General features: G+C 45.9%; 1 protein-coding gene across 8 annotated transcripts in view; it reads right to left on the bottom strand.

Annotated features, from left to right (window-relative positions):
* FOXN4 (forkhead box N4) overlaps positions 1–21,724 on the bottom strand; it is a 65,979-nt gene that overhangs the window by 20,213 nt on the left and 24,042 nt on the right. For 7 of the 8 annotated variants that reach the window (XM_080979217.1, XM_080979214.1, XM_080979215.1 and 4 more), the window contains exons 3-4: positions 14,284–14,405; positions 6,998–7,086 (exon numbers count right to left, since the gene is read on the bottom strand). In XM_080979217.1, coding sequence (XP_080835343.1) covers positions 6,998–7,083 — 86 coding nt within the window. In that variant the 5' untranslated portion in view covers positions 7,084–7,086; positions 14,284–14,405. Of the gene's footprint in view, positions 1–6,997; positions 7,087–7,806; positions 7,917–14,283; positions 14,406–21,724 lie in introns of those variants that run through there. The other variant, XM_080979212.1, reaches the window with a different exon arrangement.

Below are 21,724 nucleotides of genomic sequence, written 5' to 3' on the forward strand. Positions count from 1 at the left end.
TGTTTTATCTTTATTGCAAACCGCTTTGAGGTTGTTGTTTTAACAATCAAGTGGTGTGTACTTAAAAAAATAAAATAAAATAATTCTCAGATAAGAGGCTGGCAATGGTCAGACCCCCCCCCCCAGACAACAGGCAAAAGCATCCAGAAGTTATAACCATCTGGAGTGGGGTGGGGAATCACAATTAAAACACAGGTAACAAAGAAAATAAAAAACAGGCAACCTCTCCCAATACCAAATAAATAAAAAATCCATTTTAAAAAAAGTAAAAAGAAAATATTGGGAGAAGCAAAGGGTCTGGGTGGGCATGAAGGGGGCTCATGGTGCCCACGGGCACCACATTGGGGACCCTGGTCATACAGTGTTCAATATTATTTCACTCCCAAGTACATTAATGAAAGTAAAAATCCCATTTCACCTGGGTGCACAAAAGTACTGAAACCTAGAACCACAGTGTTCATTTGCCACACTTGGCTTATTGCAGACTGAGCGTCAAAAATTTTCCTGTTATCTAAAATAAGATTATAGATGCTTTTTCTGATAGACATATGCATCATTGGCTGAAGGCACTGAGCTTACGCCCTAAAATAAATCTGGCATTTGCACTTGCTCCCTTTGCAATTTTCAAGAGTTTAATAATACAACTGTTGCAGCCAAGTTAATTCACAGAGCTTTGTGCTCACATTTCTCAAAAGTGTTTTGCCGTTTTCCTCTGCCAACCTCAAAGCAAAGCTTAGCTCGTTTTTCTCTTTTAAGGCCAAGGGTGATTGCAGGAAGCAAAGGTGACGCCCCTGCTAGGACCCTCCTGGCTCCCCCCCCCCCCCCCGTGCTCTCTTCTTCCTCAGTATTAGTCCTTGCCTGCAAGATGGAATAACCCGCCTTGCCAGGCAGGGCTTGTGGAGTTCTGGGCCTGGGAAAGAGCATCAGGTGGTCCCCCCTTCCTCCTCCGCCATTGGCCAGGCTGTGAGTAAACAGGAGCATCAAATGGTTTAAAAACTGGGGAAGGTCCCTGTCGTTTGCAACAGTTGGCCCTGGGCATTGTAAGGCGAGGAGGCATTGTGCTCCAGCGACTGTTGGCCGGGGGGGGGGGGCACACGTGGCTGCCTTTTGTTTTTGGGATTCTTGCTTAATTGTTTTCTCCCCCTTTTTACAAACTTCCCATTAATCTGGCTGAATGACAGCAGACACACAACCCCGTGCCATCTGGCACTCCGGGGCCCCTGGCAACCCTCAGCCCCCCCCCCCCACAACAAATAAATGGGGTCAGGTGGGCGGGGAGGGTCAAGACCCACTGCACACGCCTCCTGTCAGCGAGCGCATGGCCCGCCCCCTGCAGCACATGGCTGGGTGGGAGCACCATCTCCTTCTCCAGCTGATCTTCCCTGGAGAACAAGCTGCTTTCTATGGCAGATCTAAGGGATCCCTGTTCATTCTTCTCCCTAATAAACACTTCCTCGTAAATCCGCTTTGTGTGGAAGAGAAGGGAAGGCACCTGTCCCTTTTCTGTACCAAAGGGCACCATCTTTGCACAACTAGCCTACAGGGTAGACCTCCCACCCCTTTCCTGGGTCCCCACTCTGTATGGAGGCAGGGGTTGGCACAGAGTTAGAGGGAAATATAGCTTTGAGAACACTCACTCAAAACCCTTTTAAACTTCTTGAACTGAATGTTATGAACCACCAACCAAGGCTAAAGCCAGCTACCCCTGGCTAGACAGTCTAGAATCATAGAACTGTAGAGCTGGAAGGGATGCCAAGGGCCATCTAGTCCAACTCCCTGCAATGCAGGACCTGCAAGATGGTTGTGTAAATCTCTGTTATGTAAAAGGGGCTGAAGGGAAAACAATGGCACAGGAATAAAGCCTGCATTCCTAGCCATTGGATGTTTTGGATTTAGGTGGCTTTTCCATCTGAAACAGGTTCTGCACACCGTGAAAAACAAGCAGGGTGGCTCCGTCTGCCAACCGCTCTCCCCTCAACTGATTGCCCACAAGACCGCAGTCGCCAAGCACTCACTCCAGGCACTTGGTTCTGTGAGGGCCCCCCCCGTCCCCGACTCTGCCTAATACCAGCTCAGGCCAGTGGTCCATCACGCTTTTTTTTGTCAGCCTGGGCACATGAACTGTCTAGTGTGGGCGTGCACAGCCACAGATGGGCATCCTTCCCTGGAGGGTTTTAAGCAGAGGTTGGGAGGCCTCCTGTCCTGGATGCTGCAGCTGAGGTCCCTGCACTGCAGGGGGTTGGACTAGAGGACCCTCAGAGGTCCCTCCCAGCTTTACCATTCTCTGATCCCATGATGAGCTCTGCAGGCAGGGCTTCAGGTGGGTGTTTTCCCCAGCCCTGGCATAAAAGACCACCAGTTGAACCCAGACTTCCCTCATTGTGTTTGATTTGTTGTCCTTTCAAAAGGCAGAGTAAAAATGCCACATGGAGCAATGCTCAGATAATTTTTCTCCCCCGCTGCCACCCCCATAACTCCCATTCCTGTGGCTGTTTTCATCTTAATCCACCAGTGACTCCAGAAGACAGAGGAAGCAGCTGCACGGGCACCCCCTGCCCCACATGCTGCTGGACTACAGCACCCATCAGCCCCTGCAGTCAGCCCAGCCAAATGGCCAGGGATGCTGGGAGATGTAGTCTTAACAATGCATGGAGAGCCAAAACAGGTTCCTTCCCCCTGAGGAGGGGACTATAGATGTCTCCTCCAAGGCAAGCACGCAAACAGTAAATCCCACTCCATGGGGTGCTAATCACCCTTTGCAATGACATATTTCTTCACGGAGAGCAGGTTCCCTGGCACTCCACAGCTGGAGTAGAAACCAGAAGAAGCAGGCTTTATTCCTTCCTCTCACTTTATTCCTGATGGAGCCACAGAGCAAAACCATCCCGGATCCCAGCAAAGCCGGCCAGAGGGGGGCGTATTGGGGGCTGGGGGTCCTCCACACTTCCCTTTGCTCTGCATTTCTGGGCACAGGTCCGGGATTTCATGTCCAAGCACTTTTTTTCTGGCACTTTCCCCGCAAAAGCCTGCTCTTTACTGCTGAAAACAATTCTGCAGAAAACCAAAACTGAAGTTTGATCTGATTCAGTGGTAAAGATTGGGTTTTCCTAGGGAAAGCAGTGGGGCAAAAAAGAAAAAAAAGGGCAAGCTTTAGTAGTGCTTGGGCACAGAGCAGAAAAGCCCAGGCAGGACAAAGGGGCCTGTGGAGGAGTCCTCAGGCGGGAGCCCTATTTACTGAGACACACAAGCGCACGAGTGCGGCAGCCCTGGGTGCCATCTGGGGGCTGCACATCTAGTGGTTAGAGTGTCAGACTAGCACTCGGGAGGCCGGGGCTAGAGCCCCACTCAGCTATGGAGCCCCCTGGGCTCTGAGCCCAACCTACCTCACAGGGTTGCTGCGGGGATTAAGTGAGGAGGGGGAGAACCATGTGACCATCTTGAGCTCCGGGGGGGGGGGAGGTGGGATATAAACACAATTAATTATAAGATGAGATGAGATGTCATCGTGGGCCTGGCCATGCTTGTGTCTGCGCAGCACTCTCCCTTGCCGGACCAGGATCAGGTGTGCGCATTGTAGCACTTGGGACAAAGGCTAGTTCTTAACATTTAAGCATCACAGCATCTATCAAACCAGGCAACAGGGAGCAGTGTCTGCACAAAGGTTTGATGGTCAGAGAACTGAAGGCCTCTCAGATCGGTCTTTCAAAACTGCGACTCTCGTCCTTCGTTCCTTTTCATTCCCCTCCCCGCCCCCTCCTTTAAAATACTGTATTGGAAACTGGGTCTCTTCTAAGTTCCGCAGCCCAATGGAAACATTTCAAGGGAGAGAGTGGAGTGTTCTCAGCACAATCTCAGCCTCCCGCTCACTAATTGGGGGCCAATTCCCATTTTGTGGAGTCTTCATGTGCCCCCCCCCCCATGGAGAACTCGGGGCTGCAGGTTCCAGTCGCGGGCTGCAGTGACAGCAAGAGAGTAAACAGACCTGATAGAAACTGACAGGTCCATTCTCTTCTTAAAATCAGTCAGTCTGAAAGATTTTCTTTTACATAATCCAATGTGCTTTCTCATGAAGTAGAACAAATGCTACCATGCACTTTGGGGTACAATCTAGGGTTTTTTAAATACACTTTTACTGCTTTTAAATGGGGTTGGGCAAATTAGTTTAGAATACATAATAATAAATTACAGCATTATGTTTTACAAACTTTGGGAACTCGGTTTGTACCGGGGAAAAAGTTCCAATAATAGCATGTATGCCTGCTTTTTTTTAAAGGTATTATGTTCAGCATGATCACTTAGAAATAAGTTCCATTTCAGTTTGTGGAAAGCTTGTATCTACAAATGAAAATGATATTTATTTTCCTTCTGTCTTGAATTCAAAATGATCTCACTCACTCAAAAACAATAACGTTATCTGCGAAACCTACTAGAAGGCATATATAGGTTACCTACAACTTTTATTTAGCAGTGAAATCCATCCTTTACAAATGCCAGGATATGTCAAGAGTCCACCAGACGAAAGAGCAGTATAAGGTGTTCCATGAACCTTTTCCCCATGGAGCTTCAGAGAATGTTAGCAAGTTGCTTGTTGAGCAATGAAAGGCTAGAGCAGGAATGTTTGCCGTGGGAAAGAGTGTCTGAAAGTAGTAGCTGCCCAAAGCAAAAGGGTAGAAGACCCTCCAGCAGAGAGGGAAGGGGGCTTCTGAGTCACCCATTCCAAATGCACAAAAGTTGAGGAATTTTTAAAAGTGCTTTTGAGTAGGTTACCTGATGGTAGATTAATTGGTAGGAGCTTCATAGGTAAAGCTAAAGGTACCAGTCGCAGACGACACTGGGGTTGCAGCGCTCATCCCGCTCTATAGGCTGAGGGAGCTGGTGTTTGTCCGCAGTCAGCTTCCAGGTCATGTGGCCAGCATGACTAAGCTGCTTCTGGCGAACCAGAGCAGCGCACGGAAACGCCATTTACCTTCCTGCCAGAGCGGTACCTATTTATCTACTTGGACTTTGATGTGCTTTCGAACTGCTAGGTGGGCAGGAGCTGGGACCGAACAACGGGCGCTCACCCCGTCGCGGGGATTCGAACTGCCGACCTTCCGATTGGCAAGCCCTAGGCTCTGTGGTTTAGACCACAGCGCCACCCGCGTCCAGCCAGGAGCTTCATAAAAAGGTAAAGGTACCCCTGCCCGTATGGGACAGTCTTGACAGACTCTAGAGTTGTGCGCTCATCTCACTCTAGAGGCTGGGAGCCAGCGCTGTCCGCAGACACTTCCGGGTCACGTGGCCAGCGTGACGAAGCTGCTCTGGCGAGCCAGCACCAGCGCAGCACACGTAAACGCCGTTTACCTTCCCGCTATAAAGCGGTACCTATTTATCTACTTGCACTTAAGGGTGCTTTTGAACTGCTAAGTGGGCAGGAGCTGGGCCCGAACGACGGGAGCTCACCCCGCTGTGGGGATTCGAACCGCCGACCATGCGATCGGCAAGTCCTAGGCGCTGAGGTTTTACCCACAGCGCCACCCGCGTCCCTTTAAGGAGCTTCATACCACAGTATAAAATGTAACCCAGTTTAACCCAAAATACAGCAAGGCAACAACTGGGGGGCGTGGCTGTTTTTGTTTTTGGTGGTGGTGGTGGGTGTGGGTGTGTGGGTGGGTGTGGGTGAGAGAGAGAGAGAGAGTACATATAGCAGTTATTCTGCCTCCTATCACATGGTAGGATGCAATAACATTTTAGAAAGCTGCAGTGCTTTGTTTTCCTGTAAATAACTTCAGAGGGTGGCAGGAAAGCAGGACACAATAAGAAGTTTCTAAAATTCTGAACTATGTGGAGAGAGAGGAAACCTTTTCCGCCTCTTTTGTGATACTAGAACTTTGGGTCACCCATTCAAGCTTTTAAGCTGCAGTTTTACAGCAGACAAAAATTACAAACACCGCATGTAATTTAACTTAGGGAATTTGGTGTACAGTGGTGGGAAGTTCCACCGGTTACAATGTGGTGATTGGCCACCAACTGATATGGCTGCAAAGGGAAGTCAATAAGTTTCCAGAGAAGGAGTCTCTCAATGCCAACTGGGCATGATAGCTAAGTGGAACCTTGATATTCAGAGGAAAGATCCAAGATGGTAGGCGCAGATTCCCTGAAGGCGAGAGCCCAAAGGCATCTGCCCAACTGGCCACGCTGTACTGTACGGTGTACTCATGTGGATGCAAGACTGATTTCAAGCCTGAGTGCTGTTGGAGCAGGGCCAGATGGAGACCCCGCTTCCCTGCTCAGGGCGCATCTGGACTGAGGGAGACAGGGAGGGAGATTCCTTTCCCCTGGACTATGGCTTGATTCAGCAAGACAATCCTTAGACGCTCAATATTCAAAGCGTACGGATGGCTGGCATTAACTTCCAAACTGCCATAGCTCATGCTGGATAAAGGGTTTAAACTAAAGAAATACACACACACACACACACACACACGAAAAAAGAAATTTTTTAAAAATGGGTTTTATAAACAAGAATAATGTTATACCAATAAGTATACCAAGTTTTCTCATGTCATTTGTATGAACACATGAGTCTTCGGTAAAACAGACGGAGGCCAGAATGTGTCTGTGATTTTGCTACGTGTCAAAGACACCAAATCTCTTATGCACGCAGAACCCGTCATTCATTTCAGTGGAAGGGCTGAACCATGTTTGCACACCAAGGAGTGTACAGATGTTCTACCTGGCATTTACACACCTCCAGAAGCCATTTGACAGAAATCCCCAGTAGCACCTACTAAAATGCTCTGCCAGGTTCCCAAGGGAAGAGATAAATAATTATTAACCCTTAGTTACTGAGCACATCCTAAGATGCAAGAAATTGCCAGGCTGAAGAGCTAATTGAAAAGCAAAGGGCAAATGTGAAATTGATTTGTGTGCACGGGGGCAAATGACACTCAGAGCACCGTTTCACAGGACAGCAGGGAGAAATACAAATTCATTAAGAAAGAAAGAAAATGCTCACCTATATTCTTGTGGAGAAGGGTGGTGGCTTTGCCCTGAATTTTGAATGAGGCCAGACATGACTGAGGTGATATCACTTTCTATCATTTCCTACATGGAAAGAAGGGGAGAGGGACCACATAGGTATGACAGAACTACCCAGTATTTCAACAAATAAAGAACTAGCCTCTTGATTGTTTAAAATGCTATATATGATGACACCCAAATCTTACATATTTTGCTTCAGAAGAAGATTTCCTTGGATTTTTTTTTTAAAACCTTTGTTGATGCTTAATGAGCAAACACTAGTATATAATGAGGGGGAAATCCACCATTATCAAGTGGATAAATTTGGGATAAACAACATTTTGCAGTCTTATGTGCAAGTCCAAATTCAGTAAGATTTACACAGGACCGACTTTCCAGGCATTTTTGCTGTGAGTGTCCTCATCATATGTATCTAGAGAGAGAGCAGCCTGACCTTACACATTTACAGTACTCAGAAATGCAACCCACTGGACTCAAGGTGGACTTAGCCGTATTTTCAAAAGTACAACCCATTGAAGTGAAATAATTGCTCAAAAGAAAACAAATAAAGAAAGAAACCCGCTGATTGCAGAAGTGGGTGAAAATAAACGAAGTCATAGCAACTGACAAGTCTGGGGGGCAATAATCACTCCAGCATCTTTTATCCCACTACCACTTTGTTTTCACGGGGAGGAAGGCGAAGCAGGACCCCCCGAAGAGATCCCGCGGGCTCCCCCCCCGCGGGATCTCTTCGGGGGTCCTGCAGAAGAGGCGCCCCCGGGCGGGGCGGGGGGAGGCAGGTACCTGCACCACGATGGCGGCGGCGGCGGCGGCTGCCCGGGCGCCCGGCTGCTCCCTTCGCCCGGCGGGCTGCGCTCTCCTCGCTTCCTCCTCGCTCGCCAAACCGTTTTTAAATTTCCCTCTCGGGGAGCTGTCCAGCCTGGAGCATGCGCAGAAGGGGCGGGCCGGCCGGCGGGGGGGGGCAGCGGCGGCGCCCTCCTCCCTCTCTCTCTCCCTCCCTCTCTCCCTCTCTCTCGGGCGCCCGCCCCAACCAAGCCCGGAGGCAGCGCGCGGAGCCGGGTCTCGGCCGCGAGGAGCTCCCAGTCGCCCCGAGACGCGGCTCGGCGGCAGCGCCCGGAGCAGCGCCGCCCTGGGCGCCCGGAGGGCGGGCGGGCGGGCCGGCCTCCCCTTTGGCGCCGCGGCGCCCGCGCCTCCAGCAGCGGGAAAGGGCCCGCGAGGAGGAAGCCGGGAGAGGCCCGTCCGGCTGCCGCGGAGCAGAGCTGTTAAACTGTGGAACTCCCCGCTGCAGCAGGAGGCGGGGAGGCCGGGCAGAGCCAGGATGTCTGTTAGGAGGGGCAGAACCCCCCCCCCGCCCCACCAACCTGGATGGTTTTGAAAGAAGATTGGACAAATTCATGGAGGAGGAGAGAGCTCTGGATGGCTCCTAGCCAGAGTGCTGATTGCAGAGGAGCCAACTCCTAGCAGCCAAGGTCCCCAATAAAATATTTGAGGGGCTGCTCCTTCCAAGTTGATGGGCATTCCCGTTCAAATGGTGTGTGCGCGGCATGTCATGCGACTGATTATGCAGGGCAGGGCTTACTTGCAGCCCCCCCCCCCCATATTTTATTCAAGTTGGCCCCCCGGTTGGAGGCATCAATACTTCTGAATCCCAGTTGTTGGAAACCACAGATCTTGTGCTCAGATCCTGCTTGCAGGTTTCCAGCAGGCCTTGGGGAGCCCCTGTGGAAACGGTTTGTGGGACCCAGCAGGGTTCTTCCAATGTTCTGATGTTTTCTGCCCACCCCGCCCATTCCAGGTCTCCCTGGGGCTTTCACAGAGCAACAATAAGCTTTGCCAGTTCTTACCAGAAACAGAAAACCTCTGAGCACGTGCAGATTCCCTTTTGATTGCTTCCAGATGACCTGTTTATTCAGCAATGCTCCTCATTCATTTGCACAAAGTTTGTAAACCGCTTTAAGATTTTTATTAATTGCAAGTGGTATATAAATGCTGTGAAAAAAGTACAAATAATAAATGTGCAATTGTGTTTCATTTTTGCTTTATATATTATAGTACGGTTACTCCATGTGTTGTGATGTAAGTTGTCCTGCACTTCTATTTGGAGGAAGGGTGGGGTCTAAAAGCAGTTCAATAAATAAACAAACAAGGGTGCCACAGATGGACATAGGAAGCGTCTGCTGGATCAGGCCATTGGCCCAACTAGGCCAGCATCCTGTTCTTACCCTTGCCAGCCAGGGGCCCCCCATTATGAGAAGCCCACAAACAGGCCCCGGGCACAAGAGCAACTCTGCCCTCCTGTGGCTTCTAGCAACTGGCATTCAGAGGCATCGCTGCCTCTGACTGTGGAGGCAGAGCATTGAGTAAGCCGCCTCTTGAATTTACAAAATGCATAACCTGTGTGCAGCAATCCTGAGTCAACCTTCCTCTTCCTTCTTCCAGGTAAATTAAAGTAGACATGGTATATCAATAAGGAGTGTTCATCCGGTCTCTACTAGGGCATCATTCAGAATGTGTTTCTGCTACGACACACTGGCTAGCAAGTTCCAGTACTCTGCAACAAACACAGTGATTTGCTTGACAGAAATAGAGCAAAGGGCTGATCCACGCATCACCATGTGCACCAAAATGGGCTAGAGAAGCGAAAAACAGCACTAGGAAAGTCTAGACACACACACACACTTAAATTATATTGAATAACTGCTTTTAAACAAGCAACTTATTTCCTCAGAACGCTTAATGCCTCTTTTAATTTACCAGAGCATTTAATTCCCCCCCTCCACTTGTGTTACAAATCCTCTTTGTATTTCTTGTAGATTGATATTTAAACTGAAATAGACATAAACCAGAGCGATAGGTGCTCCATTTTACAAGGCCAGGCCTCCCCACCCCCCATGGGTGAAATTTGCTTGTAATACTTTCTGTCAGTGTAACAAATTGTAGTTAAAATCATTTAGTGTGAAATTGCCCATTAATCCCACCAGGAAAAGGCATTTAGCAAAAGTCTAGTCACTTGAGAGCATACAGATGGTGCATCGGAGTTGTACAATAGGACCAACCACTGATTATATACAGGGATGTAACGGACAAAAAGGTCTTCCTGAAAACCAAGGTCAGGAGACGTGAGGGTGGTCCTAGTGCCTGACTGGTTCAAATAGAAGGCAGTCTTTACAATATCAGCAATAAGCAAAATGCACAAGTATGTCGAGAACAACCAGGGCAGAGAAGGTGAAACGGCTGCAGAGGGAGGCCGGTGACTTTGTAGCTTATAAAGTAGCTCTCTGCACCTTGGCAGCTGGGAAGATTAGGGTGAAAGAACCAGATAAGCTAGTGGCCAACTGCAAAGGGGACTCGGAGATTTAATTTGTACATGTTATATGAGAACTACCTATGTAACAGAGAATTTTAGTAGATTTGTCTGTGGTTTTATTGTATATAAACAGTAGTGACTGTTGATGTTTTTGGATGATGCCATGGCCTTTGGGTAGTGCAACAAAAGTTTATGAAGTTAAAAACATAGTCAGAATATATAAACATCAATACCTGGGTGCTGCCCCAGAAAAAGGAAAATGTCTGCCTGGTGAGAAAAGAATGTCAAAGTTAGTGTCAAGTCCAGAACAGGAAAAGAGCCTGCGAGATCCGCCCCAGGGGCCCCTCTAGTCCAGACTCCTCTTCTCGCAGTGACCAACTAGAGGCCTGTGGGAAGCCCACAAGCAAGATTTGAGCACAAGAGGCCTCTCACCTCCAGCAGTTTCCAGCAAGTGGTCTTCAGAAGCATTGTTGCCTCTGTTAACCTTAAATCTGCCTTGTAGGAATCCTTAGCAGATGACTGCAGTGCCTGGAGACAGTCAGGTCATGCATCCACAACAATGCTCAGAGGAGGAATGACTGCTGGGAAAAGCACAGAGAGGAAAAACGCCCTAGTGCATCTGCAGCAACACAACCAGATGCCTTCCTCTGCCACAACTGCAACAAAACATGTCTCTCCCCTATCAGTCTCTACAGCCACAACAGGCGCTGTAGCTCGCCAACCTTTGGACTTCATCCCTGAAAGCACACTCCTCCAGTGTCTCCCGAGACAGATGGATACCAACTGTCTCCAGCTGTGGAGGCAAAGCAAAACAATCGTGGCTAGCAGCCATTGATAGCCTTCTCCATGAATTTGTCCAATCCTCTTTTAAAGGCCATCCCTGCCTCCTGTGGCAGCGAGTTCCATAGTTCAACCAATCTGCTGCGTGAATAAGTGCTTTCTTTTATCACTTGTGAATGTTCTGACATTGAGCTTCATTGGATGTCCGTGACTTGCTAGTGTTATGAAAGAGGGAGGGGGAAAAAATTCTTTCTCAACTTTCTCCATGTCATGTCATGGGGGTTAGTTCAAAACATCTGGAAAGCCCCATCCTGGGGAAGACTGCCCTGTGGCCCCAGCTGTTGGTGATGCTTCTTCCAGCACAAGATCTCAAATTGTTTTAGGTCTTCTGTGCTTCCTGTTACAGACAGACCTACAAGGACATGCCTGCACTGTTGTTTCTCCCCATTTATTTTGTTGAGATAGCAGATGAGCTGCTGGCATCTGCTTTGGGGTATTGTCAGGACATGAAGTTGGTCCCTTTGCAATGTGAGCTGTGTCTTCAATGTTTCATCCCCGTTTGTCCTTTCCAGATTCTACATGGACCAGGGTGAGACTTTTCTACGCACGTCTCCTTGACAGGCATTAATCAAATTGGAACAATCGAGGCAGGGGTGTTATTTTTATCCAGGGGCACTTTAGCCTGATGGATCCACCCACCCTCCTCAAACGTCTCTGTCCCAAATCCTGCCACCGCTTCTTAGGTTGCTTCTGCTCAGTTTTGACATGACTCGGAAATCCAATTAAACCGTTTTTTCACCTTCCCAGTCCCCAAATCCAACATTTCAGTAATTAGTAGAAACAAGCCCCTCTCGCACTTGCTCCTTTTTGTAGTCCAGGGGGCTGTGTCCCATGATTTAAAACTAACATTTTCAAAAGCACTTCATGGTTTTGGGGAATGGTCAATTAACCTTCTGTTTCCTGTGGGGAACCCCGTGAAGAACTGTCAACAGTTGGGTTTGCAGAGATTTGCCCAGTGACCTATGAGGCCAGGAGGTTCACAGATGCATGTAACTGTGTCATCATAGATTTGTTTCCTGGGTGACAATATCGCAAGAGAATGAGCCAACTGCTTGTCGGTTTTTGGCTTCTTCTGTAGCACACGGGTGACCAGCTGAATCGATCACGATGTGCTCTCCTCCCAGCTGGTGTTATGGGGTGTACTAATGGGGAACACAAGGACAAAAGGGGATTTCTGGTATCTTTCAGACATTTCCCCTTCCTCTTTCCCTACATAATCTTTTCTTATTGATACTAATAACTCTGTAGATCAGAGAAAAAATTCACAAGCTACCTGCTGAGTTTTGTGTGCATTTTTAAACTATATATATAACTTGAGAGTAGCTATCCTAGTTGTCAACTATAGAGAAAAAAAGCAACATGCAGAGCAATCCTATACCCATAATTTATGCTGATGCAGTCGGGGGGAGGAGGAGGGGAGGAATGTTGTAACTGCATCATCAGAACAGCTGCTGTATCCAATATTCACTTATCTTGGGACACACACACAAAACACAGGAAATGGTGCAAAAAGGCAGACACACATCCCTGGCTACCTACGCGCTCTTGTAGTGATGTGGGAAAGCTTAAAAAATTGCTCCCAATGATGTCAGGATAGCTGCAAAGTTCTGCCACCAAAAGAGGTCTGGAGGAGAATAGGTGATGGTGCCATTGTGCTGCTCCCCTGGAAGGGGGCATGTCCACCCCCCATGGCTGCGCCCTCAAAACAGCTTTGGGCATGTCTCACGTTCTTCCCATGTAATAGAACTTCATCAGCCAGCCTAATTTAGATTGCTCCAATATACACTATTCTAATAGGATACAATCTGCGGCTAAGAACATAAGAAGAGTTGCTGGATCAGGCCAATGGCCCATCCAGTCCAGGATCCATGTTCTCACATTGCCCAACCAGATGTGTTTAGGAAACCCGCAAGCCGGACCCAAGCGCAAGAGCCCTGCCCCCTCCTGCAATGCCCAGCAATGGGCATTCAGAAGCACATGGAGGCAGAGCAGAGCCTCCTGGCTAGTGGCTCCATGAATTCCTCGATTCCCCTTTTAAAGCCATCCAGGCTGGGGGCCATCACTGCCTCCCGTGGGAGCAAGCTCCATGGTTTACGGTAGCTATGCACTGGTCTATTCAAGCCCAAATACACAGAATCCACACTGTTATTAGCTCTGCAATGGATGTGCCACGAACTCCCACCATAAGCTGTTTATGATGCGCAATTTCATCCGAAGGAATGGGTGCTGGACTATTGGACGATGGATTGCGTCCCTTTAAGGCATTTGCTGGCTGCTGTTTGCAGTGGCTCAAGGTGGGTGGAGGACGCAGGAAAGGCTGTTCTCGCCTCTCTCAGGAACATCATTAGACACAGAGAAGGATGTTAGTGTGTTTTTTTAAAAAAAAAATCCTCATGGCCAAGAGAGACGGGAGGTGGTGCGCAGCTTGCACCGTGGTCACCTACTAACAAGTGTCAAAGTCACCCACTGCTGACAGTGGAGGTGCCAGGGCTGAATTGCTGCCAATAAGTTAAGCATCCCATCTTGGGGTGGGTGGGTGTGTTTAAAGAGCTGCTGACAGATAGTGATTGCCCTTCTCCATGACTGAAGGGGGAAGCAATGTGTTGCCTCTCCTCTGCACTCAGGATGGATTACTCATTCAAAATGACAGGTCCTGTCCAGCTTCTCCAAGTTTGGAGTGCTCTCGCCGCACAGATACTTAACGTTAATTCAAGAACCAGTCATGTCAGATGGCCAAGTTCAAATCCCCCCTCCTCTCTCTCTTTCTCACACACACAAAATAGTATGTTTTGAAAGGCCTGAGCCAATAATAAACACCATCCACTGGGCTTGCTTCCTCCCATGTGGCTCTCATTTAGGACATATCCCCAGCACACTGTCTCCATTGACGGGTAAATATATATGTGTATTTTTTAATGCCTCAAGAGGGAGCTGAATGATAAAAGAAACCTGGTGCATTAACTAAAAGCTCTGTGATTTTATATTGATCCCGCCATGCAGATGTCAGCACTTCTAATAATTCTTTCAGTTAAACCCAAACGCGATCAAGTTCAGGTTTTCGTAATACAATTAGGCTTGTATGGTGGTTCTGGGACGGGGCAGGAAATACTGACCTTTCCACAACTCCTCAATGTGGACCAGAATCACATTGCTTGTTTTCTTTGTCCCTGGATGTGTGATGTCAAATGGATCCCCCTCCTCATCTGTCCACAGTCAGTGGATTTTTCCCATTGGCCTTAAAGAGAGGGAATAATCTGATGAATAGCCAAACAGTAAAATGCAGCTGAAACGGAGAGGGGGGGTGTCCTTCACGTTTTTGTATTTGATTTACTTCCTACTTCCTTATTTAATCACTGGGTTCCTAAAGGCCCCCTTGGGTGCGAATGACCCATGTTTTGTTGCTAGGGATGTGCCACTGACCCAAGCCAAGACCCCTGCCCTAGTTCACCTATCAGACAAAAATGAATATATTCCAGGAGCTATCAGCTTCCATTATCACTAACTGAGCCTGGCAGGTGGAGACGGGCCTCATTATTTTTAATTGGGTCCTATAGTTCTGCAGTTAAATAAAACACAATGGGCTCAGTCATTCAGGAAGATCTGCAGAAGACCTTCTGAGGAATAGGAGCCCTCCAGGAGAATCCCGTCTTCCCCCTCCACGTCTACCGGACTTTGGCAGGAAAGGACTGCACAGTGGATGGTGCCCAGCACAATCCTGCTCTTTTGTCTGCTTTGGAGTCAGGAGAAAACCAATTCTGCTCCTTTTATTGTTTTGGGCCATTTTCAAAACAATACACACTCTCTTAGGCCAAGGGGCCGTAGCTCTGTGGCACAACATCTGCCTTGCAAGGAGAAAACATTGAGCTAGGTGGAGCCAGGATCTGACATAGTATAAGGAAATCTTTAATAATGATGATGATGATGATGATAGTTTACAGTCAATCAATGAAGTTACTGAATCCACTATGAAATGTCTGTGAAGCGCTCATGATGAAGGCATTCTTAGCGGCAGCCCCACAACGGTGGAATGTGATTACGTGAGATGTCAGAGTCCGACCAGGCCGGCCCATCCATTTGGCCACTGGGAGAAGAGGATGGGCCATTGGCTGGATATAGCCGGCTCTTCTTAGGTTGTTCTCTTCATTCTCTTGCAGCCTTCAAGACGTTCCACCTTTTCCCACCACCTTTAGCAACTTGTTTGATCTGAGCTGCAGAACTTTCCAATGTTTACCTGATTTTGATAATTTTACATTATGCTGGATTAGTGTTGGTCCTCTTGGCTTTTTAGAAACATTTTGAAATATTGCTTTAAGATTTTGGCAGTGCTTTGCAGTCTTAAATTGTATTTTATTGCTTATCTGATATGTCATTTGTAAACATATTTTGGATGATTTTTCCCCTTGAAAAGTGGTATGCAATTTACATCTCATTCCTCTTTGCTGCTTTGTGTGTCTGTAATCTGAGAGCTGAAAAATCAAAATATACTCAGTTTGCCATAAATGCTTCCATTGTAATTCAAGGTGGATGACAGGGATGGTTAGAGCTGTCAATTTACGTTTCTCTAAATTTTTCATTTTCCAGTATTTCCAGTCCAACACATTTCCACATTCATTTGTGTTAAATATCTATATATGTTGAACTTTTAAACATTAAAACTCTCTTCCTCCTAATAAACACACCTTTGCATGTGATTTTGCCTAATATAACACATTTTAAAAAGAATTTTCCCCAAATATAATACAGTTTAAATGTTATTTTAGCTTTTAATAATAAAGAAAAAATTAAATTGTCCCATAAATATGCATGTTTGAACACATTTTTCTGCATTGTAAAATCTGGAGAAGTGCAAATTTTAAAGGCAAGCTGCACTCTGGTTTGCATATTGTTTTGAGAATGAGACCAGTCCACATTAAAATGCAAACCATACCAAATTTCTACCCCACCTCTGGTGAATGCTAAGATCTGAAGAAGTCCCAGAACATTTTCTGATCTCATGCATGCTTCAGTTTCACAAGCCCCTGTGATTTCCATTCCCATTTGCAATGAGCGCCAAAAACAGCCCCTTCCCCTGGACAGTCCTAGGCTGAGAGGCTTGGCAGTTCAGGCAGCCCAAGAGCAAATGCTTGCTGAGAAGACCTCTGTTTTTGCAAAGCTTTTGTTACACCCCAGCTCTAAATGATAAAGTCTTTTAAAAAAACCTAAAAGATGAGAAGTATTCACAAAAGTAAGAGTGAAGGTATAGCAGCCCAGCAGAGGGCTTAATCTCTGTTGTCACCTTTGTCGTTGTCCCCCCACCAAAAAAACAATCCAGGAAAGAGAGATGGAGATTATGACCAGAATAACAGGGGCAACAATGAGCTCATTCAGACCTCAGCTGATGTTGGGGGGCCACATTCTTCAGGAGGGGCATGTCAGAAGGGAGGCAGAAAGGGACAGAGTCCTGATCTGGAACAGATGCTGCAAGCAGACGCAAGCCAAAGGAACAGGATTGCGTGATGTTACATCTATCTGCTCTTCCTCTCCAGAGTCCCTCCAAGGCGATTCGCAGGCCACAGGGGCTTCTCCTCAGCCCCCAAGGATGCTCTCCCACAGCAAAGGCCAGTCTGGGTGGCTCTGATGAAATCCTCTCCAGATGTGGGCTCATTTCTATGCATGAGTATTGGAAGGCAGGTTCCCCCTCTCCGCAAAGTGTGTTAAGAATTGCAACATTAAAAACCCTAAATGAAAAGTCTAGGCTCTGGTTTCCCACAATCGCAGGTTGTAACATAAGCTGTCTCTTCTAAGTATATTTGGGGGGCGGCAATGTAAAGAGCTAATCATACCCCCTTACAGCGGGACCAGCCATGATAACTGGATTCGTTCACAATTTCTCCAGAAAATCAAAGACCAGTTCCAACGGTTTATACTGAAATAAAAAAATTAAGGTCTATATAAAATAAATGTTCATAAATGTACCAAGCAAACACGTACATAAATATATGAACCACATGTCTGAAGCAGCACAGGAAAACAGCCTGGAAACCATTTTGTGGTTTTTTTAAATAAAATATTTATTAAGGTTTCAACATATTACAAAAATAAGAGAAAAAGAGTAAAAGAAAAAAAAGAGAAAAAAATACAAAGTAAAAACAGTTAAAAACAAATCAGTCTTTCCATATCTTATCTTTCATCTGCTTGTTTCCCTGACCTCCTCACACCTCCCTTTTTTGTATTCCAGTTCAATTAGTTATTTCAGCAATTCCTTTCCCTCTTTGATTTCATCTTAATCTTTTATCTTAATATATTATAACTTTAAATTATCACCTGTTGACAATCCATTTTTACATATTCCTTTATAACATTGCTGCTAAAAACCACTTAACTTCAATCCAACATCATTCTAACATTCATTAGCTTTGCTGTATTTCTGTAAATAGTTTTTGAATTTCTTCCAATCTTCTTCCACCGACTTTTCTCCCTGGTCTCGGATTCTGCCAGTCATTTCTGCCAGTTCCATATAGTCCATCACCTTCATTTGCCATTCTTCCAGTGTGGGTAAATCTTGTGTCTTCCAATATTTTGCAATAAGTATTCTTGCTGCTGTTGTGGCATACATAAAAAAAGTTCTATCCTTCTTTGGCACCAATTGGCCGATTATGCCCAGGAGAAAGGCCTCTGGTTTCTTCAAGAAGGTATATTTAAATACCTTTTTCATTTCATTATAGATCATCTCCCAGAAAGCCTTAATCCTTGGGCATGTCCACCAAAGGTGAAAGAATGTACCTTCAGTTTCTTTACATTTCCAACATTTATTATCGGGCAAATGATAGATTTTTGCAAGCTTGACTGGTGTCATGTACCACCTGTATATCATTTTCATAATATTCTCTCTTAAGGCATTACATGCCGTAAACTTCATACCTGTGGTCCATAACTGTTCCCAGTCAGCAAACATTATGTTATGTCCAACATCTTGTGCCCATTTAATCATAGCAGATTTCACCGTTTCATCCTGAGTGTTCCATTTCAACAGCAAGTTATACATCTTTGACAAAATCTTAGTTTTAGGGTCTAACAGTTCTGTTTCTAATTTTGATTTTTCCACCTGGAAGCCAATTTTCTTATCCAAATTATATGCCTCCATTATCTGATAATAATGAAGCCAATCTCGCACTTTATCTTTTAGTTTTTCAAAACTCTGCAATTTCAATTTGTCTCCCTCTTGTTCCAAAATTTCCCAATATTTCGGCCATTTGGCCTCCATATTGAGCTTCTTCTGAGCCTTCGCTTCCATCGGTGACAACCACCTTGGGGTTTTATTTTCAAGTAGGTCCTTATATCTTATCCAGACATTAAACAATGCTTTCCTGACAATATGATTTTTAAATGCTTTATGTGCTTTGACCTTATCATACCACAAATATGCATGCCATCCAAATACATTATTAAAACCTTCTAAATCTAAAATGTCTATGTTTTCAAGAAGCAGCCATTCTTTCAGCCAGCAAAAAGCTGCTGATTCGTAATAAAGTTTAAGGTCTGGCAGGGCAAATCCACCTCTTTCCTTTGCATCCGTTAGTATTTTGAATTTTATTCTAGGCTTCTTGCCCTGCCAGACAAATCTAGAAATATCTCTCTGCCACTTCTTGAAACAATCCATTTTATCCAAAATTTGCAATGTTTGAAACAAAAACAACATTCTCGGCAATACATTCATTTTTATCGCAGCAATGCGGCCTAGCAGTGAAAGCTTCAAATTTGACCAGATTCAGCCTGGAAACCATTTTGACTCCCAAACTGACCAAATGATTTCTCTGCAAGGTCAAGGAAAATGGAAAAGCCTCTCCATTGTCTTTTCATTCACAAATCCTGTCTTAAGGGTATGTCTGTGTATGAATAGGGTGAGCCTGTGACCTGGCTCAGGAACTAAGTATTTATCATTACAAAAGACTGGCCAGGCTACCCAGGGTATCCAATCAAGTGAGCATTAAGAGGTAACCTGCCAGACAGGAGGTAAACAACGAACTCAGATTTCTCTTGAGCTCCACCCTTTCTGTGATGTAGGTATGATGTTTCTGAGGGTGGTCTTGGACTCCAGGGCAGGCAATTAAAAATGTCTATATAAGGGCGGGCACACCTTTGTTTGGGGTCCTCCTCCTTTCCTGCGTGTGAGGGGAGCATCCTGTTGCAACAGTTCAATAAAGATCAGGCTTTTCAGCTGCTTTGCTTCTCAATATTCTCTGGTTGGCCTGTTATTTTCTCCGACCGATGGAGAACCTGCAAAAGACTCTATAAGGGCTCTTATTCCCCCATAAGGGAATAAGGGCAGATTTTCATTTATTACAATACTAACTTGCAGACTTGATAAGATTTAATGTGCTTGTTGAATTAGTATTTAGGAAAGCCAGCATTCTAGCACGGAGGGGGGTGTTTGTGGTGGGCATTGTCTTCTGAGGATGCTCTCTTGTGTCACCAAGTCAGTCTTGTGTATACCTTGCAGGCCCCCCATCAGCAGAGGATGGGGCTGAGACTAACAGATAGTCAGGAAAAATGCACAAGGCAGCCGACCTCATAAAGATGAAAACACCGTAAGTAAAGAAGATTTCCCCTCTTACCAATGGGACCTCTGTGTGTTTTATTTACTCTTTTAAGCAATGCTAGTGATAATAGAATCATAGAATTGTAGAGGTGGAAGGGACCCTGAGGTCCATTTAATGCAGCTAGTGCTTTTTTCCTGGGGGTACACAGACCCCCTAAATATTTTGTGAATCTTTTTACTTTTGTCCATTTACTGTATTTATTTTTTCCGATTTGAACAATAAAATGGTGATCTTCTTGAGTCAAAATGAGAGTACCCCTCAACATTTTTTTAAGAAAAAAAGCCCTGAGTGCAACCCCCTGCAATGCAGGAATCTCAACTAAAGCATTCATGACAGACGGCCATCCAACTTCTTCTTAAAAAACTCCAAGGAAGGAGAGCCCACAACCTGCTGAAGGAAACAGTTCCACTGTCAAACCAATCTTACTGGCAGAAAGTTTTTTCTGATGTTTAGTCGGAATCTCCTTTCTTGTAACTTGAAGCCACTGGTTTGAGTCCCACCCTCCAGAGCAGGAGAAAACAAGTTTGCTCCATCTTCTGTGTAACAGCCTTTGAGATATTTGAAGATGGCCATCGTATCTCCTCTCAGTCTCCTCTTCTCCAGACTCCAGGCTAAACATCCTCAGCTCCCTCAGCTGTTCCTCTTAAGGCTTGGAACTCAGCTATACAGCTGCAAATAAAATGTTTTAAGTGTGACACTGGATGGTGATGGTGAGCCTTATGGAAAATTCAATGTATTTTTAAAAAACGGTTTTAAAAAAGCATTTTCAGAACGCTTTTTATATGTGTGTAGATTCCACCTTGGTTTCCAAACCCTGGATCATCTTGGTTGCCATCCTCTACACACCTTCCAGATTGCCAATGCCCTCCTTGAACTGAACACAGTGTTGTCTAGGTGGGGTCTGACCAAGGCAGAAGGGAGAGATACTATTATTTCCCTTGATCTGGACATTATATTCTTCTGTTGTTGCACTCTAGAACAGCATTCATTTCTCTCTTTTTTGCTGCTGCATCACACTGTTGTTTTTTTTAAATGATATTTATTAAGGTTTCAAAAGAAAAGAAAGATTACATAGATAAAAGGAAAAGGAAAAAAAAGAAAGAGATAAAAAAGAGAAGAAATACAGAATACCAAACACAGAAAAAAGGTAAAAAACACTTAAAAACAAATCAATCTTTCATACCTTACATTTCATTTCCTTGCTTCCCTGACCTCCTCTCACCTCCCTTTTTTGTATTCCAATTCAATTAGTTAATTCAGCAATTCCTTTCCCTCTTTGTTTTTATCTTAATCCTTAAACTTAATATATTATAACTTTAGATTCTCACCTGTTAACAATCCATTTTTACATACATCTTTATAACATTGCTGCTAAAACCACTTAACTTCATTCTGACATCATTCTAACATTCATTAATTTTGCAGTATTTCTGTAAATAGTCTTTAAATTTTGTCAGGGAACTGCCATCGGAAGGAAGGGAGGTGAAAGGGCTCACACAGGTTGGGAGAGACTCAGCAGCTGAAGAGGGAACCAGTAGGGGGAGAGGAGGTGAGCTGAGGGAAAGTGAGCTGGAGGGATGGCTCAGAGACACTTCCAGCGAAAACAGTGGGGAGGTTTCAGGACCTCCTGTAGGGACACCCACTCCTCGCCGGAAACTGTCACGCAGAGAGTCCAGAAGACGTGTTTCCGTTAAGGAGCTTTTATGTTGGAAGCGATTCCGAAAGCAACCACTGTCGGAATCTGCCAGCGACTGACGGAGCCATGTTTAAGGGGCTCCGTTACAGACAGAGGTTTGCAAACTTGACCAAACTCTGAGGGACTTGGATTTTACACACAAGTAGCTCATCGTCCCATCACAGCATTCCGACAGTCTCCGTGAGCAGCTTGTGCAGGAGAAGGCATCATGAGCAACCCAGCCGGAACCGGAGAAGCAGGAGCTGGAGCGGGTCCAAGCCTGGAAGAAAGGTACCGGGC

Source organism: Podarcis pityusensis, assembly GCF_964106645.2.
Source record: "Podarcis pityusensis genome assembly, chromosome: 13".
In the NCBI taxonomy this organism is placed as follows: Eukaryota; Metazoa; Chordata; class Lepidosauria; order Squamata; family Lacertidae; genus Podarcis; species Podarcis pityusensis.